This window comes from Eretmochelys imbricata, chromosome 3 (assembly GCF_965152235.1).
Source record: "Eretmochelys imbricata isolate rEreImb1 chromosome 3, rEreImb1.hap1, whole genome shotgun sequence".
Taxonomy (NCBI): domain Eukaryota; kingdom Metazoa; phylum Chordata; order Testudines; family Cheloniidae; genus Eretmochelys; species Eretmochelys imbricata.
Genome location: NC_135574.1, coordinates 98371134 through 98397990, shown reverse-complemented (window position 1 = coordinate 98397990; position 26857 = coordinate 98371134). Strand labels below are relative to the sequence as shown.

Here is a 26857-nt window from a genome sequence, read left to right as displayed (position 1 = left end):
AATACTGTGGGAGACTGTGTCAAAAGCTTTGCTAAAGTCAAGAAACAATACATCCACTGCTTTCCCTTCATCCACAGAACCAGTAATCTCATGATAAAAGGCGATTAGATTAGTCAGGCATGACCTTCCCTTGGTGAATCCATGCTGGCTGTTCCTGATCACTTTCCTCTCATGCAAGTACTTCAAGATTGATTCTTTGAGGACCTGCTCCATGATTTTTCCAGGGACTGAGGTGACACATGCCCAGGATTCATCACCAAATTTAGTCCGCTGGTTGGATCATTAGCTTTCCTTGCCTGGGCTGGGTACAGACAGGAAGTGCAACATGAACGCTGATCCATATCCCCCACATTATCTTTAAAATTAAGAATCTGAGTTTAGAGGTACTGAATATCCACAGTTCCCATCAACTTCACCTGAAGCTTCTGCTACTCAGTACTCCTGAAAAGCAAGCTTATGATGTAGGCTTAGACTCAGAGTACTGGTTACTAGCCTCCATGTAATTATTCTTAGTAACAGCAGCTAAAACATTGCAGTATATCAGTTCCATGGCATCAAAAATCTCTTCCCAGTTTTTGATGTTTTTGGTCACACTATAGCTAAAAAAAAAAAGGCTTGGTTTTCAATAGACATTTTGCACGTGCCTTGTGTTCCCTGTAACAAGTTTTGTTGTTTGTTTACTTTTTATTTAAACGCTGAATAATGTAACTTTGCAAATCTACTACTCTACACAATACCTGGTGATGGGGTTTCTTCTAAACATTTCTTTCTAAGGACTGCCAAGGTGAAATCTCTTCTCAATATACATCCATAAATTGTGCTAATGAGAGCTGAGTGTGCCTTCCAAGAGGAGACTCTACTGCAGAATCGGTAATATAAGCATATTGTATGAAATCTCATTAATCTCACCGAGACATCTTATATTAATTGCTACATCTCAGTGCTGAACTGCAGTTCTTCTGCCTGGCTCACTCTGTAGTGTGTCTACACTTAAGGTAGAGTGTAGAGTACACACATTGCATGACCCCTCAGCACGGGTATAAACAGCGATGTAGACAGCAAGGCACGGCTAAGGAGAGTATAGTAAAGATATATCTTAAGATATGGACCCTACACAGCTGTCTACATGCCAGTGCAGTGCCTCCCTACCCATCTACATTGCTAATGTCAGCAGCATAGTGTCCCACTGCCGGAGCCTTTCCCTGCTGCAGTGAAAGATTCTGACAGGGACAAAAGGCTCTGGCAGGGGGGAGGCCTGCCAGACCCTTTCACTGCAACATGTAGCTACACATGTATCTTTCATGTAGATGAGACCAGTGTTTGAGGATGGGAAGGAGGAGACGTTCACCATCCTAGGAGGAGTTCTTGAAGATAGTGGACCTAATCCCAACTGCCTTGCACTCAGTAAAGTCATTTACATACAAACAGACCTAATCAAGGTTTCGTGCCAGATTTTTGAACCTTCAGGTGCTTGACTTTGCCACTGAAATAAATGTTCTTTTAATGTAGTATATTTAAGTTAAATTTCCTTGTTTTTTTTTTCCCAAGGAAAAGGGTAAAAACAAGTTATTACGCAACTGCAGCATCCTAAACAGGGATTGAACCTTGAACTTTCAACACTGTAGTACAGACTGCTGTTGCTTCTGCTACCATTCTGATTATAGTAGCACACAGCGGAAGGTGGCTATTATTCGGGGGACAAGAGGGGCTAAGAGGTGGGTTGTTTAGGGCCATGTGCTGAGTGAGTGGGAACCCAGCCTGGCTCTCTCATGCCCTTCCCCTTTTGCTCAGAAGATGGTGGATGTTCCTTCTCCATGTGGTACCCTAGAATGGGAGATGGGTTGCTGGGGCCTCATGTTTGGCACAGGGATCATTTGTGGAGAGCCTAGCTCCCCATCCCACTAGGGCTGATCCCAGTGTAGTGTCTCCTGCTGCATGATCCTGGCCTTTAAATAGAATCTTTGGTTATTTTTGCATGATACCAAAATTATTCTGCCACCAGAAGCCAGAGCAGGGAAATCAGGAATTTATGTCTCAGGCAAACTTGAATGCAATTTCATGGGACAAATGAAAGACACATCTCTAGCCTGAAGGCTTCAAATTTGCCATATTTCAAAGGCCCACTGCAAACAATGGAGGTGTTAAAGCTTCTTTAAAAGAATGGTCACAAGAATCAACTGTGGGCCCCAGCTCCCTGACTCTCTTCCTGCAGCAGCCACCTGCAGGACAAGCAGACACTAGGGGGAACTGCAAGTGGCTCACTCAACATTCTTGAGATCATAAGCACTGCCAAAATTAAGTCTGAAATTATGACATTTACAATAACATTGCAAGTGTTGGCAACACTTCCTTTTCTTAGTGCGGTAGAGTTCAAATTAATTTCCCTGTTCAGCTTTGTCTCTTTCTGGCCAATCTCACTGATATCTCCTCATGCCATCAATTTAAGATCAACATAGATAAAACAGTTTCTAATCTCACCCCCACCCTCAAGTCATCTCCCATATGTCCTTTTCTGATCACTGTGGATGATACCACCATCCTCCCTGGCACTTAGGCCCATAGTTTTGGCATTGTCTTTAATTAGGACCTCTCTTTAGGTCCTCATATCCAGGCTGTCTAAATCTTGCTGATCCTTTCTTCACAGCATCTCTAAGTTATGGTCTTTCCTATCCGTTCACACAACTAAGACTGTTGTCCCAGCTTTCATCATCTCCCATCTCAACTATTGCAACATCCTTTTCTCTGGCCTTGACAAATGCAAACTTGCCCTGCTTACAACCATTCAAAATACTGCTGTAAGGATCATTTTCCAATCTCATTGCTTTGCCTATGTGTGACCCTAACAGCATCCCAAAACAAGAGGATAAAGGGCTTACTGGTCTCTAGTGGTGACTTTCAGCTGGCCTGACCAGTTTAGTGTCCCCAATTCATTAATGTCATAAACTGTATCTGGTATGTGTTATGTGAGGCATCATTGGAAATAATAATAACACACTGATCATTAATATTCTTGCTTCAAGCGTGCACAGTAAATGCCCAAGGGACCCTACAAATATGAAGGAAATGTGGAAGTAAAATGTGTTTACCAGACAAGTCTGGGGAGTGAGTAAACAGGTTTCTCCAGATGAAGGACAGATGCCTCCAGGCAGGTGTGATCAGAGTTGATTGGTAATCACATGGCAAGTAGCCATTCATTTGCATCAGAGAGAGCAGGAATAGACCAATCTGCATTATAGCAAACACCCACAGAAGAAGAAACCAGCATGGAACTTCCTTCACCACCAGATTCCGTGTCCCCCTTCCTCACAGCTTGAATGAACTTTATTTTGAGAGGTAACCTTCAGAAGAATACCTTTCAAAGGTGCACTGAACTATAAAAGAGAGGGGCAAAGAACCAGGAATTATTTTTCACCTAAGGAGACAAAGGAACCAAGCACTATGAACTCTGTGGGAGATCCTGACCAGAGGGGTGGTCAGTCATCTTGCTAGAAGGTGGTGCGGTAAGAACCTTACCTTGAATAAGATTGTAGTTTTGTTAATACTTCTGAAGACATGGCTTTTTACCCACAAAAGCTTATGCCCAAATAAATCTGTTAGGCTTTAAGGTGCCACTGGACTCCTCATTGTTTTTGTGGATACAGACTAACACAGCTACCCCCTGATACTTGACACCTTAGAACATGACACTCTCTTTGATCCCTCCACTGGCTCCCCTTTCTTCATTGGATCAAGCATAAGCTTCTTGTCTTCACTTTCAAGGCCCTTGAGAGCCTATCTCCCTGCTATCTACCATCTTGCATACACTATCTAGATGTTGAGTCCCATCTTGACTCAGCAAACAATGCCAGCCTTCATTGCCCATTTTTTAATAAAGCACCTTTATACTTTTTCCAGTGCTGCCCCTCACACATGGGAGAAGCTCCCAGCAAACATCCACAAAGAAGCTTATCCTCCTTGAAATCCCTCTTCAAAACGCTCCTTTGCTGTGATGCTTACAACAAACTTGACAACAGCTGCCAATATTGTCTCATTGTTTCCTTGTACTCCCCCGTTGGCCTGTCAATATCCATCTGTTGTCTCTTGTCTTACACTTCAGTTATAAGATCATTTGGGCAGTGACTGTCTTTATGTTCGATGTTTGTACAGCAGGTCTCACAATGGAATCCCGGTCCATGACTGGGGCTTCTAGGCTATACCAACATATGACAAATAAATAATAATAATCTCAGTCTCAAGGCCTTTTCTGTTTGTTTTTACAAAGGCTCTTCACAGAGCAAAGACTATTGTTTAAATGTGCCCCAGGGACAAATCAGCCCTGCCATTTGATCCTCAGTGGTTTCTTTTCCTTTTTGCTACACAGGGTAGATTCACATTGCTACTGTGACCCATAGCAGTTCAGAGCTGCTTGTGATGAGAAATTAAAGGAACTTATGTAAAGAGCATGCTACTGATAGAACAATCTTTAGACTACCTTGCTGCCAGGATGGGGATTCCTTTTTTATATGACCACATAGTCAACATGAGAAGAGGGTGGCAGATTTAGTCCAAAATAGTTAAGGTAAGTAATGTCTAAAATAGAATTTCATCAAATGGGGTGAAAAATATTGCAGTAATAGACATTTTATTCTATAGGCATTACACCATTTAAAACTGTAAAAATCATAAACAGGACAAACTAGTGCTCACGTGCCATGACTAGGGTTTTGCAGATGATAAATGTGCATCCAAATGAAAGCCGTGACCGATAGACAGAGTAAGCTTGGATTGAATAGATCACTCTATCAAAGCCCCAAACCTTAAAGAGACCCTCACTTCATTCCAAAGGGTTTCCCAACATTGGAAACACTAGGTTTTGGTGCAGAAAAGAGATCCTTCACTCCCTCAAACCAAGGAAAAAGCTGATCCACATTTCCTCTGCAGAAAAACAAAAGTCACTTTAATACCTACATTTCTGGCTGATCAGTCAGTCCCTTGTAACCTTTGTAGGAAGCTGCATAAAAATGAATTGGCACTTTTTCTCCTTCTTATTCACAGCTGGCTCCAGGCTTTTTAAAGTACTATAACAGGCAAGTTTGGATTTCTGTACTTGATATTTATTTTACCTGCTTACTTTTACAGTTGTGATATTCAGGAAACTCCCCTCCTTTTAAGAATGTTGTTGCCCATCTAGTTTTCTTTCAGATGAAAGCCAAAATTACAAATTACATTTACTTGTTCCTCATACGCAGTCCTCCAGGTATGCTATAAAAACAGCTCAGATATGTATGTGTGCACACATGTACTTCTGCAGGACAAAAACCACATTGGTACACAGCTACAATTGATTGAAGCCATAAATCTTCTTACTCTCTGAACTTTATCCTATGTGAAATCTCAGAGAACTAATCTGTTTTAACAAACAACTTTTAGACATACAATTCATTCCTCTTAAGAGAGTAAAGCTAAAGAATGTAGATGCCAGAACGCAGTGATAGACAGCAGAAAGGCTAGTACTTTTGCAGCCAAGAATCTTTTCCTACTCTATAGTAACACTCTCCCCTACAATTAACAAATTGCCAGTGGGAACTGGGCAGTGAACAAAGTCTTAAAATAAAGAAGGGTGACCCCTAGTGTTTCTCTAGAAATAAAGATTGATTCAAACAAACAATCTTTCCCACTACAGAAGTTCCCACTACTGAAGAATTCAGTGCTGTAAGTGATGTGCACCTAAACGACTACATTATATATTATTAGTAGAATTAGTATTAGTGCTATTATTAGAAGAATTTCCAAATGGCAAAACTTCTTCCCCACCATGCATACATTGTTAATCTACAATTCACCCATGGGTGTGTGACTCTAGCAGCAGCAGATTCACTGGAAAAGGCACAAGCTCTGCCTCAATGAGCAAATGGAGCTATTCAGGAAAATAAGAAAAAGCCCCAAACACTGATTACACACTTTATTGAGGATGACAAATTGTACCCTAGCCTCAGCGATAGTAAGCTGTATGAAATGCACCTAAAGCTAAATGGAAAAAGTCAAACCTTTTTTTCCACGATAATGTTTCTTACTTGGCAGAAACATATCCCTGTCTGCTTGGCCAGTAGCACCAGTTTTGCCATATGGAAAATATAGCTTTTACCAAACAACCAACTAAAAATCATCCCTGAATCTAATATTTACTTCACAAAAATATAAATATATGAATCCAAGTGGATGAAACAACAAATATTAGCTCATATCCACATTATCTGTACATTCATTTTCTTTCAGGCCATTTCCTCTGTTGAAACAAATGATAGTACAAAAGGATGTTTTTGTCAGCCCCCTCAGCTAGCATTTTGTTTGCTGTATGGTGCCAACTGCTACAAGAGCTGCAGCCCTTTCTTTTACAAGAGAGCTGCCCTTCATGACAAACACTTTTTTTAATCATTCTGTTTTCCCCTCCAGAAACATGTTTTGCTCAAGCTGGGTCCACCCTTCCATACTACTCAACAGTCCCTTATATGAAGTACATCCCCTATTTTGATAGCCAAATGTGCCTGTGTTCCACATGGACCAGCTGTCTCCCTCTTAGATTACTGTAATCTATATATATGGATCTCAGAAACCATGAATAATTCAACTGAAGTGAGAAAAAAATTTGTATGGATAAAACGAAGGATGACTCCAACATCCTTTTAACTTTTCTTTACTAATAGTCAGCATGCCTCTCATTTTCAGTCTTTGCCCCACATTTGGGTTTTGGCACTGAGCAGGTATTCCCTCTCTATTTGTTTTAAAATCATCCTTTTTACCTGCATGATTTCCTCAACTGCAAGTGACATCTCCTCAATCTCTCTTCATGACCCTGCAGCTCAGTGCTCTTCTTGTGAGACTTAAGAGTCTAATTGGGATCCCAAGTCTAAAGCCTGAAAAGTTACTTTTCATGGGGTGTTTCATTAGGGCTTTCCATTCCCATTCTTCTTGTTTTTGCTTGCCTTCTGATTTTTCCACCCCCATGGGCAGCCACCCAGCCCCAATTTGTTGGTGATCATCTCAGATTTAAAATTCAACCTAAAATATGTGCACAAAATGCAGGCATCCCTCTTTGCTGCTCGGGGGGGGGGGGGATTTTACCTCCCCTCTACTATCCCCTGGGCTATGGGGAGCTGCCCCCCCCCCCCACACACACACACACTAACTAGGCAGGATAATCTGTTGCACCATTTGTATTCTCTCTCCATGGCCCCACACAGCCTCCTGTCTCCCATCTATCCCTATATTCACTTACTTCCCATATTTCCCTCAGTTTCCTACCCGTCACGTTCTCTGTTTCTGCTATGCCACATTCCCCTGCTCCCCCCAGTCTGCCTCTTACCCTCACATTCCCCTGCATCCATCAGTTTCCCAACTACCACCCATAACCCCCTCCACTCACCTCACTCTGACTCCTGCTCCATCCACTTTCCTTTGACTCCTCATAATTTCCTGTCTTGTGCCTCTCCATTCCCAGTTACTGCCCCCCTCCTCACCCCGCCCACACACAGTCTGTTTCCTGGCACTTTCAAAGTCTCTTGTCCCATGCCTGGATCTCATAATACTGACTACCAGGCTACCATCTTTCCTGAGTCCAGCCTGGCTTCAGCCCCTTTGGAAACAATGGGAAAGAGAAGCCAACTTTGCTGCGGGCAGTCTCACCTCCACCTACAACATTAAAGAGACATAGCAGCCAGCATTCTGAGGATTCAGTCCCAAAGACAATAATGAGAGATGACAGCCATTCTGGAGAAAGGCAAAACTTCACAAGATTCAAAGCAGACATTAGACACTAATGCGAACCCCTACAAAGCCTAACCATTGCAAGACTGGCAATAAAATCATGAGAGCTGGCCACATGGACGTCTACAAAGGGGCAGATCTCCCAGCAAGAGTTGGAGGATTCATCTGCATCCACTTGCAAACCTTTGCATGAAAAATTAGAATGCTAGTTGGATTTGTGTTGGCCAGGAAAACTGCATGGTGAACTGCCTACCAGGTGCGAAGCTTGTGGACCTCTTAAGACATCTAGACAGAGTTATATGCAGTGCTGGGGAGGAGCTGCTGGTCATGGTACATGTAGGTACCAATGATAAATGGAAAGGTACGAGAGAGGTCCTGGAGGCCAAATCTAGGCTGTTGGGTGAGGGATTAAAGTCCAAGACCTTCATGGCAGTGTTGTCTGAAATGCTTCCAGTTCCATGTGCAGGGCCAGTAACACAGGCAGAATTGCGGGGTTTCAATGGGTGAATGAGACAATGGTGTTCAGAGGGAGGATTGAGGTTTATTAGGAACTGGGGAACCTTTTGGGAAAGGAGGAGGCTATACAAGAAGGATGGGCACTACCTAAATCAAAATGGAACCAGGCTGCTGGCATGTAAAATTTAAAAGGTCATAAGGTTTAAACTAAGGGCTGGAAGAAAGCCGACAAGTGTGGAGGATCACACAGTTCAGACGCATCCCTTGGGGAGGACTTATTAAAGGGGATACTCTATATCCCAGTAAAGAGGACAGGATAGAAGTTGATATAGTACAAGTAGGTATCAAAGAGAAGCAATCAAACAAAAAAGAGTCCCATTCAATTTTACGTCACATGAAGGCAGACAAATAAATACTGACGATTTTTATAAGCCCTAGTGTACAAATGCAAGAAGTTTAAATACTAAAATGGGTGAATTTGAAAGCCTTGTATTAAATGAGGATATTGATATAATAGGCATTACAGAAATTTGGTGGAATGATGATAATCAATGGAACACAGTGATATCAGGGTACTAAATATATAGGAATGACATAGTAGGTAACACTGGTGGTGGGGGCAGAGAGAGGCACTATATGTGAAAGAAAGCATAGAGTCAAATATAGTAAAAATCTTAAATGAATCCAAAAATACCCTAGAATCTCTATGGATAGAAATTCCATGCTTGAATAATAAGAATATAGCAGCAGGAATCTACTACTGACCACCTGACCAGGATGGTGATGGTGATGGTGATTGTGATTACAGAGGCTACAAAAACAGAAAACTCAATAGCAATAGGGGATTTCAGCTACCTCAGAATGGCTGGCAGAGATAAAATTTCTAGATGCCATTAATAATTGCTTCTTGGAGCAGCTAGTCCTGGAACCCACAAGGGGAGATGGCAATTCTTGATTTAGTCCTAAGTGGCACTGTCCAGGGGGTGCCAGGAGGGACTGCCCCTTTCTCTCAGGGCAGCAATGCCTAGGGGCAAGTGTCCACATGGGCCACCCTTTCTCTCAGGGCAGTAATACCCAGTATCAATAGTCCAAGGCATTAGCCTCTAGTACCAATAGTCCTAGACAGCAGTGCCCAATGTCAAGTGCGGGAGGGTAGGGGAACCCAGGCCCACCCTGCTCCACTGGGTTCTTACCCAGGGCTCTATGAAACCAATCACCCCAAAGGCAGGTTCAGGTCTCCATGACTCCTGACACATCCCTTGGCTTGCTTCTTACCCTTAAGCCCACCTCGGGCATCTCCTCAGCTACCAGCAGCTCAGCCTCCCCTTCTGTCCCTACGGTCAACTGGTTCTCTGCAGCATAGACAGGATCCTTGGCCTCAGCCATCTGGTGGTTCTTCTGTAGGAGCCTGGAGCATACGTCTTCTCCTCATCCAGACCAGACTGAGCCGAGATGAACTGCTTCCTTTTATATGCTCCCTCCACTGGGAGCATGCACAGCAGGGGCAAGGGGGAGTGGCCACTTGAGCCCAAAATAATTGCGTAACCCCTGCCTGACCAGTGTGGGGTTGGTACACCCCGTCACAGGCACACAGAATCTAGTCCAAGTAGTGAACATGGCTGAACAGCTCATAATAGTGGCCATAATGTAATTAAATTTACTATCCTTGTAGGGGGGGTGTCACTGGGCATTTCACGCATTACTGGAGCACCTCCTTCTGGCTGCACCTGGGGATTACCTCTGCTAGGTCAACACCCCTTCCTGAAGTTGCACCCCATCACTCTCTCAGTCTCACTCTCTCAGGACTCAACTGTTCCCGCTTTGTGGCTTGGCCCTCCAGGGATATTGCATGCATCTAAGTCTTCTCTTTCATTGCAACCTTAACCATGCCACTGGGTTCCAGCTCAGGGACCCTACAAATAGCAGTCAAGGTCAGTACAATCCTATCCCTTAATGCTGTGTCCCTGGGTTACTTTCTACTTTGCCTTCTCACCCTGACAGTGACTGAGAGCCTCTCTTTCTGCAGCCCCCTTCTACTCTCAGCTACTGAACTTTATATAGGCCCTCCTGTTCCTATCTAGCTGATCTCCCTCATTACTCCCTGTCTCATCCTCCAGGAGAAGCCTAGATGGTTATTAGGCCCTCCTGGCCATCTTAACCCCTTCAGGCCTTGTGTGGGGTAAACACCCCATCACAGGGGGAAAAATACCAGTGAAACCCCCCACAGTAGCATTTAAGTTCAAAAAGTGGAACTACACAAAAAAGAGGAGGCTAGTTATTAAATTATGGAAATTAAAAGAAATAGTCACAAGAGTGAAATGCCTGCAAGCTGCATGAACATTTTTAAAAACATCAGAATAGAGGCTCAAACTGTATGTATACCCCAGATTTTTAAAAAATAGCAAGGGGATCAAAAATACTATCATGGCTAAACAGAGTACAAAAGACAGCTAAAAGACAAAAAAAGACATCTTTTAAAAATTGGAAGTCAAATCCTACTGAGATGAATTGCAAGGAACATAAACTCTGGCAAGTCAAGTGTAAAAGTATAATCAGGCAGGGCAAAAAAGAATTTGAAGAGCAACTAGCAAAAGATACAAATACTATCAGATTCAGGAAGCCTGCTAAACAATCAGTGGGGCCACTGGACAATCAAGGTGGTGGAGGAGCTCTCAAGGAACACAAGGCCATTTCAGAGAAGCTAAATGAATTCTTTACATGAGCCTTCACTGCAGAGGATATGAGGGAGATTCCCAAACTTGAACCATTCTTTTTAGGTGAAAAATCTGAGGAACTGCCCCACACTGAGGTGTCAGTAGAGGCGGTTTTGGAACAAATTGATTAATTAAACAGTAATAAGTCACCAGGACCAGATAGTGTTCACCCAAGAGATCTGAAGGAACTCCAGTATGAAACTGAAGAACTACTAACTGTGGTATGTAATCTCTCACTTAAATCAGCCTCTGCACCAGATGACTGGAGGATAGCTACATTAACGTCCCTTTTTTTAAAAGGCTCCAGAAGCGATCCTTGTAATTACAGGTCAGTAAGCCTAACTTCAGTACCAAGCAAATTGGTTGAAACTATAGTAAAGAACAGAATTACCAAACACATAGATCAACACAATATCTTAGGGAAGAGTCAACACAGCTTTTGTTAAAGGAAATCATGCCTCACCAATCTATTAGCATTCTTTGAAGGGGGTCAACAACCATGGGGACAAGGGTGAGAGGTAAATAGTGGGGTCCCCCAAGGATCTGTACCAGGACTAGTGCTGTTCAACATATTCATAAATGATCTGGAAAAAGGGGTAAACAGTGAGGTAGCACTGATTGTAGATGATACAAAGTTACCCAAGACAGTTAAGTCCAAAGCTGACTATGAAGAGTTACAAAAGGATCTCACAAAACTGGATGACTGGGCAACAAAATGGCAGATGAAATTCAATGTTGATTAATGCAAAGTAATACACATTAGAAAACAATACCAACTCTACACATAAAATGATGGGGTCTAAATTAGCTGTTATCACTCAAGAAAGAGATCTTGGAATCATAGTGGATAGTTCTCTGAAAACATCTGATCAATGTTCAGTGGCAATCAAAAAAATGTAACAGAAAGTTAGAATGATTAGGAAAAGGATAGATAATATGACAGAAAATATCATAATGCCACTACATAAATCCATGGTACACCCACACATGGAATACTGCATGCAATTCTGGTCACCCCATCGCAAAAAAGATATACTGAGATTGGAAAAAGTATAGAGAAGGACAACAAAAATGAATGGAACATACAGTAAGATATATATATATAGATATAGATATAGATATATATATACATACAGATAAGTTGGAAGTTACCATACAAACTAATTAGTTTGGTAACTTCCAACTTATCTGTATGTGTGTGTATATATATATATCTCTTATGTGACAAAGCTCTGTCCTTGCCTCTGTGGGTCCCACGTTTCCTAGCGGATTTCGCTAACCTCAGAGGCTCACTGTGACTCTGCACGTAACCCTTCTCTCTCTAGAGACAAGGGTCACAGTCTACTGAGCCATTTTCATCATAAACCAGCAAGGTAGGTGAGGAGAAGTTATCCTTCCTTGTATAGTCTCTGTTGTCTCCCAGTCTCAGTGATTAATCTGGGGGCAAAGGTGTGGGGGAGGAGCCCGGGCCCACCCTCTACTCCGGGATCCAGCCCAGGGACCCTAATAGTATCAGCTGTGGTAACTGACCTTTTAGAAACATTACATGTACAATTCCCTGAGCTATTTCCTCCACAGCAGCCCTCACTTCCTCAAGCTCCACTTCACCCTTACCTCAGGGCCTCCTTCCTTGTGACCGATATGGTGTGTACTACTCAGCCTCTCCCACAGCACAACTTCCTCCCACAGCTCCTGACATGCACGCCCACCTGACTGGCTGGGAGGCTTTTAACTAGTTTCAGCCAGCCCCTGATTGGCTTCAGGTGTCCCAATCAACCTAGCCTTCTCCCTGCCTTCTGGAAAGTTCTTAATTGGCCCCAGGTATCTTAATTGACCTGGAACAGCTGCCATTTCACTTATCCTGGTACCAGGGATTTGTTTAGCTTGGAGCTAATATATCTATCTCCCACTACTTTTCTATAGCCATCTGGCCTTGCCCCGTCACACTTACCATATGTTCCATTCTATGCATCCGATGAAGTGGGCTGTAGCCCACAAAAGCTTATGCTCTAATAAATTTGTTAGTCTCTAAGGTGCCACAAGTACTCCTGTTCTTTTTGCGGATACAGACTAACACTGCTGCTACTCTGAAACCTGTTCTGTTCAGTTCCTCTGAAACATCTGGCACTAGCCACTGTCAGAAGGCAGAATACTGGGCTGGATGGACCATTGCTCTGACTGAGTATGCCCATTCTTATGTGCTTAATTCTCTTTTTTAATTGACACACCTCCACAGTGATTCTTTTAGAAGTAGTAGGATTTGTATTATAGTATTACCTACAGACCCCAACCAGGGATCAGGGCTATGTTACCCCTGGTGCTCTACACCAAAGATGAAAAGACAGTTCCTGCCTGAAAGACCTACATTCTCAGTGTACTTTGACTTGAGACTTTTTTATTTTTTGAAGACAGCCTAAGTCTTCAGCAGACATTTGATGTACCATATGCCAGAGCTGACAATACATAACATTCCGAATTCAAAAGGTAATAACTTTTATGAAGTAGATGCTCAGCAACCAAGTATCCCTGCTTATGCCCTGTAACTCTCACTCCCATTCCTGTTTGATCATTTGTTGTCCCCTGAAATTAGTTTTAAAAAAATAAAAAAAAAAATCCTCTAATTTGGCACTGAGTGTTAGATCTCAGCTAGGGAGTCCATTAAACTAAGTTGTATTTCTTTCCTGTTTTCTGATTATTTTCCCCCTCTTTATTTTAGGATGTCCATTTTGTTAAAATATTCAACTTTGGCCCCAGATCTAACCCAGCAATTTTGATGCCAATATGACATTTTTGTTGCTTGTTGAAGGAAGAGGCCCAACACTGGGCCTATAACTCATTTGCAAACTCAGTTTAGAGTAGCTGCTCTCACTCCATAATTTCTTATCCTAAAACTGTGTAGAGTAAGAACAGCTGCTGTGTTTTAGTCCAGAGGTGGCTGTATTTAGTGGTGGGTGAGCTCCTGCCCTTTGAGGTCTGAGCAGGGAGAGGAAGAAGGAATAGAGAGCTTCTGCCCTTCCCTATTCAAATTGCACAACCGGATCTTTCCCTAGCATTCCAGAAGAGATGTAGCAACCATGGCAGTGCATACTGACTTATCAATTTACAAAACACTTTTATAATAATTAATGGGAACAAAATAACTTTCCAGCTGTATGTTTTTCATACAATTGATTCCCAAAGTACTTTACTGACTGGACCAAACTCTCTCTAGCTGGTGCTGTGAGGAGGAAGAGGGATGCTGCCAGTATATCCTCTGCTCTAGGGATCATGCTGGCCAGGACAGGTTTCTACTGAGGGGTGCCTTTGGGGGTGAGGGGCCTGTGCTAGGAAATAGAGCAGCATGAACTGTAGCTATGCACTCTGTCCAGCCAGCTAACATTTATGCTGCACTCAATAGCCCATGCTGATTCCTGTCCAGGCCAGCATGGTACCTAGAGTGGGGGATATACCTGGCAATATCCATCTTCCTCCTCACAGCAGTGGCTAGAGAGGATTTGGTTCAGTCTATGAAGTATTTTGGGAACCTTCTGGATGAAAGGCATATAACTGTAATGTTATATTGTTCCTATTAATTATTATATAAGTATCTTATGACCTGATGAACTTGAATCAGATGAGTGGACAGTGATTCCAGCTTGCTAGGTACAACTCACTTTCAAAAGTGATGGCTGTTATGGGTGTAACTGACCTTCCTCTTTATTCTCTTTTCCCTGCTTCCATATGTAATGCATAATCCCATTTCTCAAATTCCTTTAGCTACAGTATCTACTGTGCCTGCCTTCTCCTCTGGGACTAAGGGAAACAATGTATTCTCCTTAACAAGTTTCAGAGTAGCAGCCGTGTTAGCTGTATTCGCAAAAAAGAAAAGGAGTACTTGTGGCACCTTAGAGACTAACCAATTTATTTGAGCATAAGCTTTCGTGAGCTACAGCTCACTTCATCGATGAAGTGAGCTGTAGCTCACGAAAGCTTATGATCAAATAAATTGGTTAGTCTCTAAGGTGCCACAAGTACTCCTTTTCTTTCTCCTTAACAAGTAATTTGCTTGCAGGTTATGTTTTGTGGGATTCAGTATATTCTGACAGAAAACCAGGAACTTTTGCAACACTAGCATTTTCCATGAAATCATTCAGCATTAAGCCACAAGCATATTATTTCAATTTTGGAACAAATATTTAAAACCAGTGTTTAACAGCAGCAAATACTTCTTGTTGAGACATTTCCTTTTCCCCCGCTCCCCCTTTTAATCTTAGTGGAGACTCTCACAAATAATCCTGGCTATTCATGGAAGTAAGAGCGAACTCAGTGATTATTTTGTCAACCAAATGGACATACACATTTTACAATGAATGCAGACCAAGCAACTTCTTTCCCTCAATATCCTCCAATACCATCCCAAGCAGTCTATCTGCCTCATCACAATCTGTGCCTGTTTACATGAGCTGAAGGATTGACACACCAACAGTTCTGAACAAAGTTCTCTCAGTACATGCCATAAGTGCAGGCATTAATCACAGAATAAACACCTGTGTCACTTTCCTCCCTGAAGCTGGAAGCAGGCTTGCACTGGCTGAGAGCAGGAATATCAGGGGGAAAAGGGATATTGCTGGGGATTAAGGGCCTAATTAAACTCCCACTTAAGTCTTTCAATTATTATTAAAAGGAGCTGGATCCATCCATAAGATTATACCAGCCAGGAACAAGCTAGAGCTTGTGGAAAACTGCTCCTTGTGTTTTCAAACTCAAACTCAGTGTTGTGACGGGTTGGATCACAGAAACCCCCTAAGGGCTGCCAACTGATGTGCCAAGACTACTTCTGCCCCTGCTTTCCCTGCCCTCCCAGCTTGGGACTTCAGTGCCCTGCCTGGTTTGAGCCAGACCCTCTAGCCTGCTGCAAGCACAGACCCAGGTCTGAACCACATCCCCTAACAGCTGCAGGCTTAAACTGAAAGTAGCTTAAGAAGTGTTCCTGTCTTTAACACTCAGCTGCCCAACTCCCAATGGGGTCCAAACCCCAAATAAATCCATTTTACCCTGTATAAAGCTCATACAGGGTAAACTCAAATTGTTCACCCTCTATAACATTGATAAAGAGCTATGCACAGCTTTCCCCTCCCCCTCCCAGGTATTAATACATACTCTGGGTTAATTAATAAGTAAAAAGTGATTTTATTAAATACAGAAAGGATTTAAGTAGTTCCAAGTAATAGCATACAGAACAAAGTGAATTACCAAACAAAATAAAATAGAACACGCAAGTCTATGTCTAATAGAGTGAGAAAACTGAATACAGATTAAAAACCTCACCCTCAGAGGAATTCCAGTAAGCTTCCTTTTACAGACTAGTCTCCTTCTAGTCTGGGTCCAGCAGTCACTCACACCCCCTGTAGTTACTGTCCTCTGTTTCAGTTTCTTTCAGGTATCTTTGGGGGTGAAGAGGTTATCTCTTTAGCCAGCTGAAGACAAAATGGAGGGGTCTTCCAGGGGCTTAAATAGACTTTCTTTTGTGTGTGGATACCCCCTCCTCTCTCCTATGTAAAGTCCAGCTCCAAGATGGTGTTTTGGAGTCACATGGGCAAGTCACATGTCCATGCATGACTCAGTTTTTACAGGCAGCAGCCATTGTCCACATGCTACCTTGAACATCCTCAGGCAGACTTCTTGTGTGGATTGGAGTCTTCCAAGATCCATTGTGCATTAAGTGCTTCTTGATTGGGCACTTAACTTGCAAATTCCTTTCTAAAGAAGCTGACCAAATGCCTTACTAAGGTTATTTAAAATCAAACACGTATACAGCCAATATTCATAACTTCAAATACAATAATGACACATGCATATAAATAGGATGAATAGATTCAGTAGATCATAACCTTTACAGAGATATGCTACATGGCATATGTAGCATAAAACATATTCCAGTTATGTCATATATACATTCATAAGCACATTTCCAAAAAGCCTTATGTGGGGCACGTCACAAGTGTGTCATGGATAAATTGAACTGAGGTGGCAAAGAATGTGAAGACATGTTTTTCAACTGCTTAAATACCAGTGCTAGGAGTCTGGTAACAAGCAAGAGCAATTGGAAATTCTCACTGATGAGAAGAAATTTGATATAATTGGCATTACTGAGTCACATGATTGGAATTTTAAAATCACTGATTACAGCCAGTTTTGGAAGGATGGTGTGGGTAAAAGAATTGGTGGGTTTGTTTATGTGGAGGGATGGTGCTCTACATTAAAGATACCATTACCTGTTTCAGAGTTATTGATAAATCAGAATAATGCTTATGGATCAATATTCCCAGTAACTAAGCCGAGAAAGGATACTGGGGGGACTGTTGTAGACCACCGAATCAAACCAGAGAACAGGATGAGTTGCTCCTTAAGAGCTTTTCTGTAAAGTGTTTAAAGAAGCCTGTGCTGTTATGAGGGATTTCAGTTTGAAGGACATATTCCAGAGATCTCATGTTACCAGTAGTAGAACAGCATTAGAGTTTATAAAAATTACATTTGGTAATTTTCTAACACAAAGGGTGTAGCACCCAGTGGGAGGTAATTCATTATGATACATGAAAATGAATTGATCATTGGCTCTGATTACATTCATTATGGGCAAACAGAGGACAGTCTCAACCAATCAAATGTATATTTCTGATGTTTCCAAAGGGCTAATTCCCCAAAGCTGAAGAAAATTATGAGCAAAAATGATTGGGAAGGAAAATGTAGACAGAAAAATGTGAATTAAAAGTGGGAGTTGTTTAAGAAGGCTTTATTAGATGGCTAGAAAGCCACAATTCCCCACACAAGAAAATAACTAAAAGTCCATCCTTGTTCAGCAAGAAAGTGAAGGGGCAGTTGGCTGAGGAAACCTGTGGCCAGCTGATGAATAAAGATTGTATTTTCCTTAGGGAAGGGTTCATTATTTTGTCCTGTGTTTGTAGAACCCCTAGCACATTCCTGGTTCATGATAGGGACCCTAAGCACAAAGGTAATATAAATAAATAAAAAACAATAATAAATGTAATAAATCTTGGCATACTGGGAAATTTCAAAAGGCTGGAAGACTGCTAATGTCCTGCCCATATTCAAAAAGCGTAAATGGTATGGAATGATCCTAGGCAAAATAATGGAAAAGCTGCTATACTATTCAATCAATAAAGAATTAAAGCATAGATACATGGAAAACAGCTCATCAGACAAACCTGCTTTCATTTTTCGATGCAATGACAAGTTGAGCTGATAAAGATAACTGTGTAGATGTAATATACTTTGACTTTTGTAAGGCTTTTGACTTGGTAATGCACAACATTCTGATTTAAAGATTAGCACTGTATAATACCAATAAAGCACATGATCAATGGATTAAGAACTGGCTAACTGACAGATCTCTAAAAGTAGTCATCAATGGGGATTCATCATTGAATGGGGTGTTTCTAGTGGGGTTATGCAAGGATCAGTACCAGGCCCAATGCCATTCAATATTTTACCAATGACTTAGAAGTAAATATAAAATGACTGCTGACAAAGATTAGCAGAATAGTAATAATGATGAGGACAGGGCAGTACAGAATGATCTGGATTTCTTGGTATACTGGGCCCTTTCAAACAAAATGTGTTTTGATACAGCCATATGCAAAGTTATGGATCTAGGAACCAAGAATGCAGGCCATACCTACAGAATGGGGGATTGTATCCTGTGATTCAGTGATTTTAAAAAGGGTTTAGGTGTCATAGTGGACAAACACCTCAATATGAACTCCCATTGTGATGCTGTGGCAAAAAGAGCTAATGCAAAGCATGGATGTATAAAGAGAAGACTACAGAGGTAATTTTACTTCCATATATGGCCATTGGTAAGACTGATACTAGAATACTGTCTATAGTTCTGGTGTCCACATTTCAAAAAGGATGTTGAAAAATTGGAGAAGATGAAGAGAAGAGACACACTCATGATATGAGGGCTGGAGAGAAGAGTAAAAAAAGCTCAGTCTGTTTAGCTTATCAGAAAGAAAATGGAGAGGTGACTTGATTATGGTGTATCAGTATGTTTATGGGGAGAAAACAGAGGACATTAGCGGGCTCCATAATTTAGGAAGAACTAATGGCTAGAAGTTAAAGCCAGAAGAATTCATGTTGGAAATAAGGCAGACATTTTTAATAGTGAGAGTGATTAACTATTGGGACAAACTACTAAGAAAGTGGTGGATTCTCTATCTCTGGCTGTCTTCCCATCAAGCATGGATGCCTTTCTGGAAGTATATTTTAGTCAATACAAGTTATTGGGCTCACTACAAGAGTAACTAGGTTCTATAGCCTTTGTTACAAGAGGAATCAGACTAGATCAGTGGTTTTCAACTTGTGGTCTGCTGACCCTTGTGAGTTTTACAGACTAGGTCTAAGATTTACAAAGGGGTCTGCACCTCCATTTGACATTTTTAGGGGTCTGCAAATGAAAAAAATGTTGAAAACCGCTAGACTAAATGATATAATGGGTCCCTCTGGCCTTAAAAGCTATTGGGGAAAAATGAATCTCTGGAAGCTTGAGAAGGGTAACGACTAGATAAAAATTCTCTTTCTGCTATTATTTCCAGTGGGCATAGTTTTCACTCATGCAGGTTTCTGAGTCACAAATAATGCAAGTTTGGACAAGAGTTAAATTCTTGAAATACCAGCGTAGAAAATGTATACTTATTTTTTTCTTTACAGAACTAACTTTAAAATTACTAAGGCCCTGAGTTTCTTTTCTCAGACATCATTCTGGAGACCCAGAGTTGCAGGGCAGCCTTCATCCCTATTTAAAATAAACTAAGGAACAGGAAGGCTAAATTCAAGCTGTGCTATCTGATGCTGTTGAAGTTACTGTTTAAAAATAAAAATAAAATAGAAAACAACCATGGCGATGTGAAAGCCACTGATATGTCCAAATAGGTTGTTGAAGAGGCTAAGAAAACAAAACAAACCCAGGTACTACTGCAAATGGCTCTGTTCTAATTGCACAAGATTAAGGGATTTGCTGTATTTCTAAATCTAGCTCTGGTTCAAATAAGCGCTTATCTGTATTTTCATATAAATAGTGTGGAAGTGTATGTTTCTGTAAATACAGGAAAAACAACATAGGTGAGGTGATTTCCCAAAACAACTTAATCTAGCATTGTATGACAGTATATTTTTTTCCTGTGTTCATAGGTTCATCCCCATGCCCTTCCAAGGAGATGCCTAACCCAGATTCACATAGACACCCAAGTATATGGTTGCAGAAATATTAGGATTACCCTATTATACTGCTTCTGCATAATATTTGCAAATGGCTTGGAAGGTTTATGAGCACCTAGCACCTTTATAGCATTCTGGCCTTTTTTCCATCTGTTCTGATATTAAGCCAATACATATGATATTCTGGGCTCCTGTTACTAACTAATTTATCCATTTATTTGTACTTACTTCACTTCCTTCTTTATTTTTTCATTTAATTTAGCTCTAAGATTGAACACATTTTTTACATCATTCTTTTTGTTCCTTTATCACTTCATTCCCTTCCTAGCATGATTTGGTCTATTCTCTTTCTGCCAGGTTATTTTCCCTGTGAGGGATACTGCTTTGTTTTTACAGGGGTGTGATACATTATAGGCTGAAATGGCTTGTAAAATTAAGGAGTCAGTATGACATGCATGACAAAGCCCTGTTAAGGCTGGAAGTTCAGAAATCTGGAGAGTTTCTTTAAATGTATATTTGGTGAATATGTATCACCTTATTTACATAACTGACTAGGGAAAACTAATGAGCAGAACTAAGGCCTGACAAGTTTGAAGCATTGAATAAGATCTAGGATTGCCATGCTCCTGCCTGACTCTGTCATCTCTTTGGACTGGCATCCAGGTAACCCGGACCCTGGCTACTACTTGTCCTGGACTTGGCAGGGACCTGTGGCTGGGTTGCTGCCTCTGGGGTTGGCTGGGAGATCTGTCTGCTTCCCGATGGGGATGCTCTGGCTGAGCTGATAGCCCCTAGCCGATGGCTGAGTTCTGAGTGTGGCTTGTCCCATTCTCCCTAGCTTTTGTCAACTTTTGCTGGTCCTTGTTGCAAAGGCTGTCTAATCACCAATCTAGACCCCAGTGTGTATTCCACTTTATGCCTGTCTGCCTGTGGCCCCATTACAATCATCACCAGGGTTTCGAGATACACCAACCCCACTCCCTTCCATTAGACTCAACCCCTATATGGGTGTCTGGGAAGTAAAGTAGCATAGGAGCTGTTACAGCACCCTTACATCACGTGAGGTTTTATTTATGTGGGAGGAATCCTCCATGGACTAGTTAAGCTTTTTCAGGTTGCTTCACAATGAAACAGCCTTAACAAATCAGAGAATCTGGCCCTTATCTATGCAGTTATGTGACATTGTCATTGAAAAAGTGCTTAAGAGAGGTATCTTTTCCTTTGAAACTCCTATTTTTAAATTTGATGACATGTAGAAAGTGTCCTTGCAGAAATTATCACTTGTAGTGAGTTAGGAACTGGAGATTGAGGATGAGTAGGATTCTGAAGTCTGGCAAGAGATCCTGCTTTATTTGGACTCTCACTTTTCATCATTAACTTTTGGACGTATATAAAAAAACTGACAACCTGCTGCCAAAGGACACTGGTGAAAATGTTTTTTAAAAGAAATGGCAGTAATAAAACAGATTCTGGAGAGACAATGGAGGCAGTGCCACTTTTTATTTTAACACATACGTTATGGAAGTGTCCCAAACTCTCATTTCTGGCTACTAATCATCATCTGTACTGAAAAGACTACACAGCCAGTTATGGCCAGGAGGCTAGAGGCTTGCTGTTCTCCGTTATCAAAAAGATGCTGAAGGAAGCAGAAACAGTAAGTCCCTGAGTCTCTTAGCATCATCCTCCATAATCATACATTTAAAAAATAAAAAAAAAAAAGCAAAAGAGGGAGTCCAGACACTATCAATAGGGGAGAAAACTTGGCTTACTGTGGAAATGTTCAGTCTAAACTTCCATTTGTCAACTCCAATGTAGCTTCCAGGTACACTGAAATTGGCAACCCTTTGTGGATTATTTTAAGAAGGAGCAGACAGTTTATCCAAATCCTGAGGTTATTTCTGTGTAACTGTTCTGCCAGCTTTTCCAAAGAGTAATTAGGCCTGAGTTCAGAAGACAGAAAAATGTGGCCTTGGTTACAACTGTGTCCTGAGTTAGCAACCAAAGAAAAATAATTGGATATAAGTAAATAGCAAGGGGATCTTAAAAGTTAGTTATGCCATGCTCTGATTAAAGTAACAGTTAAATAAGAGAAAACAGATACCTATGGGGAGACCTGTCAGTGGCTGTGGGATGTGATAATGTTGTCTGAAAGACTTCTGCTTTACTCTGGGATGAGGATAGTTATATAAATGTTAATGGACTAAATTCAGCAGGGGAGGAGCTATTGTTTGGGGAAGGCCTGTTCTGACACCCACCTGTGGCTTAATTATATTGTCATCTTTTTGGGTCAGCAGATACTCTTGAAACTCCCAGCTGCACTTTGGGATTACATAATTAAAAAAAATACTATGAAAGCAGAAGAAAAGAGATAAGCTTACTACACACTGATGAACTGAGTAAACAGTACTGTCCACATGCTGATACAAAAGATGCCTTCATGTCTAGATTCTTCCACAGATTTTCATATAAACATGGTTTCTTTAAGATGCTATCAGACCCATTCTGGTATTGCAGCAATCCCTGTACATTGTTTTTATAGTAAAGGAAAATTGTTCTTTGGGGAAGTGCCTTACCTGCAGCACTCAATAAAAAGCATGGGCCAGAAAGGTGCATGCTCTCAAAAGATGCTGTTGCACATGCACCGTTTGCATTCTGTGGATAGGCAGATTTGTAGTCTTTTCCATAAAGATGAGTAGTGACCAGAAATGGGGGAAGCTTTGGATACTTCCAAAGAATGTGTGTTAAATATGCATAAGGGATTCTAATCGTGTTGCTTAATGTACTTCCAGAAGTTGCTCAAGTACTATGGTAATGGGGACTGTATAAGAACCTGCATAGAACTGAATTAAGACACTGACTGCAGGCACTGTCTGGCTTTGGAAAGTCCTGGTGACTGTGAAGAGTGGGATGAACAGGTGATCAAACATTACAATACCTCAATAAAAGGGCTCTCCCAAAAATTTAAAAACACTCTACCCCACCCCAAGTAAAGTAAAGTGTCATTAACAGTCTGAGCGATAATAAGAGATGTAATGCATACACACTTAAATACATCCTTAATTGTACCCATGTTTTAAGAGTAATCCTGCAGTCTTAATCCAACTGTATTTTAGAGATATCTATACCTCCAGTAAAGTAAAGTAAAGTAAAATAGATACCACTGGTGCACACGATGGGTGATCTAACTTGCCTAGTAACTTAGCATAAAGATGTTGTTTTAGTTTGTTGGCTGCCCATCTTTCTCCTTTGCTGGCTGTCCCCTGCAGTCATTGATTTATAATGTATGTTAGTTTATGGCTGGGAGACAAGAAAGGAGATCACAATATATTACTTTCAATAGTTTACCATTAGTTTCTCTTCGCCACCAAACCTCTTATCTAGATCTGTACTTACCTTCTCTTTTCTATCTTTTTCCCTTACAAATAACATACAAGTTGTGCTCAGCCCATCTATAACCTCATCATGGACCGAATCCTGAGGTCTTTAAAATTCCTATTGAAAGCAACAGGATTTGACCTGAGTAAGGACTAAGGCCCTGATCTTCAAAAGATATTTAGATGGTTAACTCCCATTGATTCCAAAGGGAGTTGGCACCTAAACATCTTTGAGAATCTGGGTGCAAAGGCCCAATTACACTACCCTTACTCATTTTGAGTAATATCTTACTCTGAACATAATCACTGAGTAAACTACCACACAAACTGAGTAAGAGTGACAGAAGTAGGGCCTATGTAAATAATGAGGCATATATTCTGCCACTTTTACTCATGCTGAGCACAAATGAAGACCCTGATTATAAACACTTACATGTTTATAATTGTACACAATGAGACTACACATGTGAGTAACATTAAGCATATGTTTAAGCATTTGCACGCCAAGAGACTTAATCTGATTACTTTGCATGTAGCCCCATTGATGTCATATGACTCTCAGCAAGGATCTCATGATTTGGGTCACCATGCCTGGCTAAATGTGTTAATACCTACATTTTATTCACCTATAATGCTGTAAGACATAATATAAAATAATGTAATGAATTTAGCTTTATTTTGCTTCCCTTCCATTTTATTTTAATTATCACCAAGAACACAAAGCACTGATGTACGTTGTATATCTTCAGCTTTGTCACCTGGGAAACAAGGGAAATGTCAGGGATGCTGTTTAGCTTAAATTGAATCTTTTGTATGCATGCCTATTGGGTTCAAGAATTTGATAGTTTTGTATTGATCTGAATTCAAAAGCAACAAAAACACACTTGCAAAAGACCATGAACACGGTGTTTCATGAAACTGAAGTGTGGATAAAACAAATATAATCCAATTCCTCTGAGAAAGTGTTCAGAGAAAAGTATGTGTATACCCACCATACATTTTTAGACATATAAATAAGGCCAAACTCTCTATACTCTCAGCTACAAGAGTGCTCACTTCAGGAATGAATACAACAGCAAAGAACCCATAAGGTTTCAGACTGCTGCAGAAGTAACCCATTCCAACACGAATGGCATTTTATTTCCAGATGACTGTTAACTATGACCCCCGTATAATCTTTAAACCAAAACCGTGTGTCATTATTGGATTTGCCTAAGATACTATTTTAATATTTGGGTGAAACTTATACAGCAGCTGCTACAGCTCTTTGATTTTATTATTGAACCTGCTCCATTAATATGCATGTTGACTGAATAACTGCCTATAAGCCTTTTAAAATATGCTTCTAATCACATCAGCATTAAATATTAAACAGGAACTTGTCTCTGCCATTTGCTTGCATTCTCTCTTTCTTAGCTTATCTGTACATGTGTGTCTGGATGAGCAGGTATTTTTGCCGATAACTTCATTTATCCTAAATAAACACTTGTTTTTTTTGCAATTGTTATTTACTTAGAATACTATAACAATTCTCCCACCATGGAAAAGATGATACTCAACAGATGCAGGTTTGAAAACGTTGCTTCTAGTAAACATTTTGCCTCAAGGATTTTTGTCCTATCTTTTCTCTCTTTCTCTCTCTCTCTAGGGAATTTTTGTTCTAGGATTGCCATATGCTCTTCTCCACAGTGGATACAGTGGGCTGTTTCTTATTATCCTGGCTGCAATGTTCTGCTGCTATACTGGCAAAATTCTAATCGCTTGCTTGTACGAAGAAGATGAAGACGGGCAGCCCATAAGAGTGAGAGACACATACGAAGACATTGCTAATGCCTGCTGTAAAAAGCGATTTCCCAAACTAGGTGGCATAGTTGTCAATGTGACCCAGGTGATGGAACTGATCATGACGTGCATTTTGTATCTGGTTGTTAGTGGGAACTTGCTGTCACATAGTTTTCCATATTTACCAGTGACTGAGAAAACTTGGTCTGTAATTGTGTTTGTAACACTGCTGCCTTGTGTGTTTATCAAAACTCTCAGCATTGTTTCCAAACTCAGCCTGCTTTGCTCCTTAGTCCATTTCATTATCATCTTCATAGTGATGAGTTACTGTCTGACACAAATACATCAGTGGTCTTGGACAGGATTTAGACTCCCCATTGAGTTTGAGGATTTCCTGGTCTCAGTGGGGGTGATCATTTTCAGTTACACTTCACAAATATTTCTTCCTACTCTTGAAGGGAACATGAAAAACCCAAAGGAATTTAGCTGTATGTTGAACTGGACTCACTTTTTTGCTTGTCTCTTCAAGACAGCCTTTGCACTTACTGCATTCCTGACTTGGGGCGAAGAGACAAAGGAAGTTATTACTGACAACCTGCCATCATCCCTAAAAACCCTGGTGAATTTGTGCTTCTTAGCCAAGGCTCTTCTGTCTTACCCATTGCCCTTTTTTGCAGTCACAGAAATACTGCATACTTGCATATCTAGCAGCAATCATTCTGAGTACAGAACCCCACTGTTTATTGTAGTTTTAAGAGGCTTGGCCCTCTTGTTTACTCTGCTGATGGCCATGTTCATACCACATTTTGCTCTGCTGATGGGTTTAACAGGCAGTGTAACAGGTGCTGCTATGACTTTTCTTCTTCCTTCTATTTTCCACTTAAAACTTAAATGGGGAAAGTTAGTGTTCTTGGAGAAATGTGCAGCCATTTCTCTTTTTACTGTGGGTTTCCTTTGCAGCTTATCAGGTATAGTCTGCTCAATAAAAGGGCTGATTGAAGCATTTGGAGGAAGGTAGAAAGGCCATCTTGAAAATCTGATGATATACTCTTGAGTATTACCACTGTGAATGCAATTCCAAAATTAATATATGACACAGCACAAATGTGCTTTAGTATAAGAACTATTACTTGTTTTTAAAATGAGTAAAGAAAGAAAAACAATTTTGTTTACAATTAAAATATTTTGTCATTGAATTGAAATGGAAGTTTCATTTGCTCTCATGTTCAACATTGACAGTGCTATACCAAGCAAAATAGAAGCACTTTTAATAGACCATTCCCACTTTTAATTCACAGTTATTTGTGCGTATATATGTTCTTAAAGGAACTGTAGCTAATCAGTGCCGTTTTCCTGGAAGTCAGTTTCTAAGATTCATTCTCCTGCAATGCATTTATCCTATTGGTTTGATTACAAGATGTCTTACTAGTAGAATGAAGAAGTTAATATGCTGTTCACTTTCTGTATTAGGCAGAAAATTTCTTTGATCTTTTTATTTTATCTGACTAAATTAAAAGCTGAAATGAAGTAAATCAAGTTCAATAAACAAACACACAGTTAACATCCTGTATA

At 40.8% G+C, this 26857-nt stretch overlaps 1 protein-coding gene across 1 annotated transcript in view; it reads left to right on the top strand.

The window, feature by feature from the left end:
* Nucleotides 1-26303, top strand: part of LOC144262387 (vesicular inhibitory amino acid transporter-like) — a 39606-nt gene extending 13303 nt beyond the window's left edge. Inside the window, exon 2 of the mRNA XM_077812148.1 lies at nt 25152-26303. Coding sequence (XP_077668274.1) covers nt 25152-26303 — 1152 coding nt within the window. The remainder of the gene's footprint in view (nt 1-25151) is intronic.
* The last annotated feature ends 554 nt before the right edge of the window (nt 26304-26857 follow it).